At 44.8% G+C, this 7,454-nt stretch overlaps 2 protein-coding genes across 2 annotated transcripts; both read left to right on the top strand.

Annotated features, from left to right (window-relative positions):
• Positions 1 to 2,372: 2,372 nt before the first annotated feature.
• LOC105813769 (interleukin-17F-like) lies at positions 2,373 to 4,050 on the top strand. Its single transcript, XM_012648549.1, has 2 exons — positions 2,373 to 2,575; positions 3,813 to 4,050. Exons 1-2 carry the CDS (start codon positions 2,373 to 2,375, stop codon positions 4,048 to 4,050), a joined length of 441 nt encoding a protein of 146 aa, XP_012504003.1.
• Positions 4,051 to 4,708: 658 nt separating this feature from the next.
• On the top strand, positions 4,709 to 6,627 carry LOC105813770 (interleukin-17F-like). The gene is made up of 3 exons (XM_012648550.1): positions 4,709 to 4,772; positions 4,912 to 5,152; positions 6,390 to 6,627. Exons 1-3 carry the CDS (start codon positions 4,709 to 4,711, stop codon positions 6,625 to 6,627), a joined length of 543 nt encoding a protein of 180 aa, XP_012504004.1.
• Positions 6,628 to 7,454: the final 827 nt, after the last annotated feature.

Consider the following 7,454-nt stretch of genomic DNA (forward strand, 5'->3'; position numbering starts at 1 on the left):
AGCCACAACACTCATGCAATTCTGATACAGCTGTCACATTGCTTAAAATGCTTGGCTCTTCTCGTGACACAAAGCTAAGATTAATGTTGACGATTAGAATAACGACCTTCAAGGACAATAGCACTGACCACCGACACCTAGGTTTGAGTCTGTAGACTGGCATTAATAGGCTGGTGAACCAACTCAAGTTACTTATCGTTCTCAGACATAACTCCTTCACCTGTCCAATTGAGATAAGTAACACCAGCCCTGTCTACCTCACAACTGCAGTTGTGAGAACCCAGTGTTTAAAGAGATGTGAAAGTGTTTTCTAAAATACTCTAAGAATACGTAGGCAAATATAATAATGACGTGTTAGAAGCATGGTAATTATTGCTAAATCATATAGACCCCAGGTGTGGTTACTTTAAAGCTTTGATAATGAAAATCAGAAGTGATTCAGTGAACATGATACAGAAGAGGAAAGAGAAAACACAAAGGACAGATTTACTTAAGAAACCTAACGAAGTGATTCACAGGCTTGGGGAGCTAAGGACCCTCTTATCTAAGTTGGCATTTTAAAAGAAACAACTTCATAGCACTCTGTCAAGACAGAAGGTGCACGAGGGTGGATTCCACATTAATCTCGTCCACTGTGTAGCTTTAGCAAACTGCTGACTTAACAATAGCCAATGGCATTGAATACTCACTGTGTGCCGGCAGTGTTGCTAGACTTAAGTGTATCATCTCATTTATGCATTTTCCACTGGAGGAAACTGGGTCCTGTCTTCTAAGGGACCTGGAGCTGAGTTACAGACCTTGGAATTCTGACTCTGGGGCCCGTGCCCTGAGCCACCACGCTAGAAAGTGAAGAACTAGTTGTCTAATGAATGATTGTGGCACATGAAAGTGGATGACTATTGATTCTCCGAAGGCAAATCAACCTCATTCTGGCTGATCTGGGTCAACCCTGCTTTCAACTTCTTTTTAGCATCAGCTACCTTAGTACAGCAAGCTGACACCATGACCTTTTTGTTTACTCTTTTCATTTCTGGCCTCTGGCATCTACAAACTGTACAAAGAAGGGCCTTTTAAATCCATATGTCTAAGCACTTTCCCTGCCTTAACTGATGGAGGGGGTGAGCCTGAACATCACTGAGCCCAGCGAATGAAAGCAGCTCAGCTTCCGCTCTTACTCTACATTATGCTGAGAGTCGGTGATGGGCCTTGTCCGGCCCCAGGAAGGGTCAATGATGATGGTGGGGTGAGCAAAGCATGGTCGTGACAAAGAGAAGCTGGCGAGATTTTTAGCTCTTATTTTTAGTTAGGTCTTCACAGAACACTTTCATTCTTTGTGCATTCCTGTAACACCAGATAAAATGATGTTTCAATGTAAGTACGTAAAAAAATGTATGTTCCAGAGCTTAAGAGAAATAGTTTCTGTATTCTCTGTTGTGCATCATTAGTGCTGCTGTTTCTTTCAATTAGCGTGGATAATTGGAACTTTGTTGTAGTTGGTTTTGCATAATGTTTTTCTTAATGCATTGAGCTGAACTATATTGTTTATTTAACTGTATCATTTGTTTCATTCATTCACTCACCCATTTTTTCACTCATTCAGAAAGTATTTATGGAAAACCCATAAAATGCAGGTTCTCCCACAGGAATTGACAATCTAATGGGTGTAGATCTGACATGAACACAAATACTATGTTTCCAGACAATTAAAAAAATGCTGCTTGAGTGTTAGATGGTAAAGGCTTTATGATTTAAAGATAATGAACTTACCTCTGATTGAACCACTTTAGGGAGTCCACATCTGAGCTGGGCCTTGCCGGAAGGGTAGGATTTCCACAGACAGAGGAGGGGCAGTGTATTCTTGCTGGAGGGATGGATGGGAGGAAGGATTTTCTGGAGGAGTCATGGGATGTGAGGTTGGAGATCAGAATGAAAGCTATCATTTATTTAGCCTCTATTTTTGTTAGACACATTTATAGGTGCTTTACATAGAACATTCCATTCAATCTTGTTAATATTTTTATAAAGTAAGTACTGTTATCCAGTTGGAAAGGTGAGAAACCAGAGGCTCAGCAAGGAAGCCAGGATAGCATTTAAACCCAGTCCCAGTCTTTCTGTCTGACTGCTTAGGACCATGGGGGGCTTCAGTCATCAGGCTAATGAGTTTAGTTCTCAGTTTGGCACCCTGTTATCTTCAGGTAAGAGTGTTCCCATTTCCAGGTGAGGAACTGAGGTGCAGAGAGAAGCCCGGATCCCATAAAAGGACAAGGAACACACAGCTAGAGCATGTGTTATCTCTTGCCAGCAAGTGATGCCAGAGTCTCTAACCAACTGCAGCTTCCTCTCTTTCCCAGGTCAAGTCCCTGCTGCTGTTGATGCTGGGGCTCACCTTTCTGAAGGACGTGGCCGCTGGGAAAAACTTCAAAGCATGGAATGCTGCCTTCCCAAAGCCCGACAGTTGCCCTCCTATGGAGGGGGGCAACTTTGTGAAGCTTGACATTCGCATCGTCAGTGAAAACCACCGTGTTCCTGTGGGAGGTAACTTCCAGAACCGCTCCAGCTCCCCCTGGGATTACAGGTAAGGGCCAACCGAGACTGAACTTCAAGTTTTTTGAAGTATATGTGAATTTCACTGAAAGCCCTGACTTCAGCATTATAGGGTATATCCATGTAACAAAAACTTTTGTACCCCCTTAACATTTTGAAATAAAAAAATGTTCATTCATTCTAATCATAAAGTAGAACATTTAGAATATATAGAAAAAAATAAAAGAGGAAAGCCCTCACATTCACTCTTCACAAGGGAAATCCCATTTTACCTGGGAGCTCACATCGTTCTTGCCGTTTTGGGCTGGGTCCACCTGGGTGGTTTGATGGTCCTGATATTTTGCTTCCATATTCTCATCAACTCTGCCTTTTTCTGCTTCATGCAGTCCTAGGTTGGAATTTACAATTCTTTTCTGTGTTGGAAGAGGGGATTCTTTAAAGCAGCCCTTGTAATTATCTCTGCGTGAGGATCAGTGGGAACAAGGAAAAGTCAGTTCAGGGAGATGCACTCACATTAGGCTTTACCCTTTCAGGAGTAGGGGTGAGGGAGGAGGGCAGGAAAAGGCCAGTGTGGGAAGTGGGATGCTAGGTGGGGACCGTCTGGGTATAGTTTTGTAATTTTGTCTTAAGATTCAGGTTCTTAGATCACCAAGCACCCCTCCCCCCAGTACTCTCCAAATATAACAACAGATTCCAGGGACAATTAGAAGAGCTTCTGGAGTTGCTGCCGGACTTCCCGCATGAGTAGGGCGTGGACAGGAGCACGCTGGCTGGATTGACTGTGCTGAGAGAAGGCACTGGATTCAAAGACCCAGGGAACTCTGGCTTTCCTTTCCAAGCAGCAAGCTTTGTAGATTGTATACTGGGAGACCTACTAGTGATGTTCCATCTCTAGGCAAAGGAAAAATAATAATTGTAATAATAATAATGGCAATAAAAATAAACTAAAAGGTCTAACATGAGTTGAATGCTAACATTGTACAGCGGGGTGTCTTACATGCATTTGTATCAGTCAATGTTCTCAACAATCCCGTGAGAAAACAGTATATGAATAGCTTCATTTTATAGTTGAGGAAACTGAGGCTTAGTGGGGTAAGCAACTGCCAGAGGCCCAGGGATGAATCCAGACCACCTGGCTCCAAAGCCTGTGCTTCAGTGCAGGCTCAGAGCCTCCTCCCTAAAGGGGGCGCCCAGTGCTGCGGGGCTGTCATCCTGGGTCCTTCCTTTCCCTCTCCTCACCATTGTGCTTTTGCTTGCTCCCCCTGCAGTGTCAACTGGGACCCCAACCGGTTCCCCTCGGAAATTATACAGGCCCAGTGTAGGTACTTGGGCTGCGTCGATGCCCAGGGCAAGGAAGATGTCTCTATGAACTCCGTTCCCATCCAACAAGAGATGCTGGTCCTCCGGAGGAAGCGCCAGGGCTGCTCTGTTTTCTTCCAGCTGGAGAAAGTGATGGTGACTGTTGGCTGCACCTGTGTCACCCCCATGGTCCACCGCTTGTCCTGAGAGCAGCGCATCAACTCAGCCAGAGAAGCTCTGGAAACACCACTCCTTTCCTGGCGCTCTGCAACAAGTCCTGTCTAATCCCCAGTTCCCTCCACTTCACAGGCCTCTTAATAAGACCTGCATGGAATTCTCAAAGCTCTGTACTAGGTATAATATCAACCTTCTGGGGTGCTTCAGAATTATCATGTAGTCCTAGATGTTCCACTCTCCCAACCCCCTGATCACAGATGGAGGAGAATAAAGGAGCCCTTGGCCCCTCCCCGTGTTATATGATGACCACCTCCTAGCCATGCGGTCACCCTGGCCCAGTGCCATTCCCTGGGGGCTCTGCCGCATGTAGATGGAAATGCAGAAAATATAATCACTATGTATGTATGTATTGCGTTTTATATTTGATTATATATAAAATATTAGGAGAGAAATTATTAATAATATATCCGGTTGGAGATCAGAATGAAAGCTATCATTTATTTAGCCTCTATTTTTGTTAGACACATTTATAGGTGCTTTACATAGAACATTCCATTCAATCTTGTTAATATTTTTATAAAGTAAGTATTGTTATCCAGTTGGAAAGGTGAGAAACTAGAGGCTCAGCAAGGAAGCCAGGATAGCATTTAAACCCAGTCCCAGTCTTTCTGTCTGACTGCTTAGGACCATGGAGGGCTTCAGTCATCAGGCTAATGAGTTTAGTTCTCAGTTTGGCACCCTGTTATCTTCAGGTAAGAGTGTTCCCATTTCCAGGTGAGGAACTGAGGTGCAGAGAGAAGCCCGGATCCCATAAAAGGACAAGGAACACACAGCTAGAGCATGTGTTATCTCTTGCCAGCAAGTGATGCCAGAGTCTCTAACCAACTGCAGCTTCCTCTCTTTCCCAGGTCAAGTCCCTGCTGCTGTTGATGCTGGGGCTCACCTTTCTGAAGGACGTGGCCGCTGGGAAAAACTTCAAAGCATGGAATGCTGCCTTCCCAAAGCCCGACAGTTGCCCTCCTATGGAGGGGGGCAACTTTGTGAAGCTTGACATTCGCATCGTCAGTGAAAACCACCGTGTTCCCGTGGGAGGTAACTTCCAGAACCGCTCCAGCTCCCCCTGGGATTACAGGTAAGGGCCAACCGAGACTGAACTTCAAGTTTTTTGAAGTATATGTGAATTTCACTGAAAGCCCTGACTTCAGCATTATAGGGTATATCCATGTAACAAAAACTTTTGTACCCCCTTAACATTTTGAAATAAAAAAATGTTCATTCATTCTAATCATAAAGTAGAACATTTAGAATATATAGAAAAAAATAAAAGAGGAAAGCCCTCACATTCACTCTTCACAAGGGAAATCCCATTTTACCTGGGAGCTCACATCGTTCTTGCCGTTTTGGGCTGGGTCCACCTGGGTGGTTTGATGGTCCTGATATTTTGCTTCCATATTCTCATCAACTCTGCCTTTTTCTGCTTCATGCAGTCCTAGGTTGGAATTTACAATTCTTTTCTGTGTTGGAAGAGGGGATTCTTTAAAGCAGCCCTTGTAATTATCTCTGCGTGAGGATCAGTGGGAACAAGGAAAAGTCAGTTCAGGGAGATGCACTCACATTAGGCTTTACCCTTTCAGGAGTAGGGGTGAGGGAGGAGGGCAGGAAAAGGCCAGTGTGGGAAGTGGGATGCTAGGTGGGGACCGTCTGGGTATAGTTTTGTAATTTTGTCTTAAGATTCAGGTTCTTAGATCACCAAGCACCCCTCCCCCCAGTACTCTCCAAATATAACAACAGATTCCAGGGACAATTAGAAGAGCTTCTGGGGTTGCTGCCGGACTTCCTGCATGAGTAGGGCGTGGACAGGAGCACGCTGGCTGGATTGACTGTGCTGAGAGAAGGCACTGGATTCAAAGACCCAGGGAACTCTGGCTTTCCTTTCCAAGCAGCAAGCTTTGTAGATTGTATACTGGGAGACCTACTAGTGATGTTCCATCTCTAGGCAAAGGAAAAATAATAATTGTAATAATAATAATGGCAATAAAAATAAACTAAAAGGTCTAACATGAGTTGAATGCTAACATTGTACAGCGGGGTGTCTTATATGCATTTGTATCAGTCAATGTTCTCAACAATCCCGTGAGAAAACAGTATATGAATAGCTTCATTTTATAGTTGAGGAAACTGAGGCTTAGTGGGGTAAGCAACTGCCAGAGGCCCAGGGATGAATCCAGGCCACCTGGCTCCAGAGCCTGTGCTTCAGTGCAGGCTCAGAGCCTCCTCCCTAAAGGGGGCGCCCAGTGCTGCGGGGCTGTCATCCTGGGTCCTTCCTTTCCCTCTCCTCACCATTGTGCTTTTGCTTGCTCCCCCTGCAGTGTCAACTGGGACCCCAACCGGTTCCCCTCGGAAATTACACAGGCCCAGTGTAGGTACTTGGGCTGCGTCGATGCCCAGGGCAAGGAAGATGTCTCTATGAACTCCGTTCCCATCCAACAAGAGATGCTGGTCCTCCGGAGGAAGCGCCAGGGCTGCTCTGTTTTCTTCCAGCTGGAGAAAGTGATGGTGACTGTTGGCTGCACCTGTGTCACCCCCATGGTCCACCGCTTGTCCTGAGAGCAGCGCATCAACTCAGCCAGAGAAGCTCTGGAAACACCACTCCTTTCCTGGCGCTCTGCAACAAGTCCTGTCTAATCCCCAGTTCCCTCCACTTCACAGGCCTCTTAATAAGACCTGCATGGAATTCTCAAAGCTCTGTACTAGGTATAATATCAACCTTCTGGGGTGCTTCAGAATTATCATGTAGTCCTAGATGTTCCACTCTCCCAACCCCCTGATCACAGATGGAGGAGAATAAAGGAGCCCTTGGCCCCTCCCCGTGTTATATGATGACCACCTCCTAGCCATGCGGTCACCCTGGCCCAGTGCCATTCCCTGGGGGCTCTGCCGCATGTAGATGGAAATGCAGAAAATATAATCACTATGTATGTATGTATTGCGTTTTATATTTGATTATATATAAAATATTAGGAGAGAAATTATTAATAATATATCCAGTACTAATATAATAAAGTATTAATGATTGAAAAATACTTCGTGTTTGTTTCTAGTCTCAATTTGTACTTCATAGACCTTGTAGCCCTAAAGATTTTGAAATTCTATATACCTATCATGTGTTTTTCATATTTTCCCATTATGGTATTAGTGTTAGAGTTGTTTTATTATTAATGGTGCTTGGGGGTTGATTACCTAGAAAGTTAAGGAAGATGGTGCAAACAGAACTCTGGTTCCCTGGTAATGTTTTAGTGCTCCATCGTCCTGGCTACAGTATTTTACAAAGCAAACATTTATTGGCCACTGTGCTAGCCACTGGAGGTACAAAGAAAAGTCAGAAATGCATATGGAAGGGCCACATGTTGACTGCAGCCATCCACAGGGTCCCT

The sequence above is a fragment of the Propithecus coquereli genome, unplaced genomic scaffold (genome assembly GCF_000956105.1).
Source record: "Propithecus coquereli isolate 6110/MARCELLA unplaced genomic scaffold, Pcoq_1.0 Scaffold29, whole genome shotgun sequence".
In the NCBI taxonomy this organism is placed as follows: domain Eukaryota; kingdom Metazoa; phylum Chordata; class Mammalia; order Primates; family Indriidae; genus Propithecus; species Propithecus coquereli.

Coding starts and splice junctions, on each gene's coding strand:
- LOC105813770 (XM_012648550.1), top strand. CDS start 4,709: ATGGAGGGCTTCAGTCATCAGGCTAATGAGTTTAGTTCTCAGTTTGGC. Junction 4,773..4,911: donor TGGCACCCTGTTATCTTCAG/GTAAGAGTGTTC, acceptor AACCAACTGCAG/CTTCCTCTCTTTCCCAGGTC. Junction 5,153..6,389: donor AGCTCCCCCTGGGATTACAG/GTAAGGGCCAAC, acceptor CTCCCCCTGCAG/TGTCAACTGGGACCCCAACC.
- LOC105813769 (XM_012648549.1), top strand. CDS start 2,373: ATGCTGGGGCTCACCTTTCTGAAGGACGTGGCCGCTGGGAAAAACTTC. Junction 2,576..3,812: donor AGCTCCCCCTGGGATTACAG/GTAAGGGCCAAC, acceptor CTCCCCCTGCAG/TGTCAACTGGGACCCCAACC.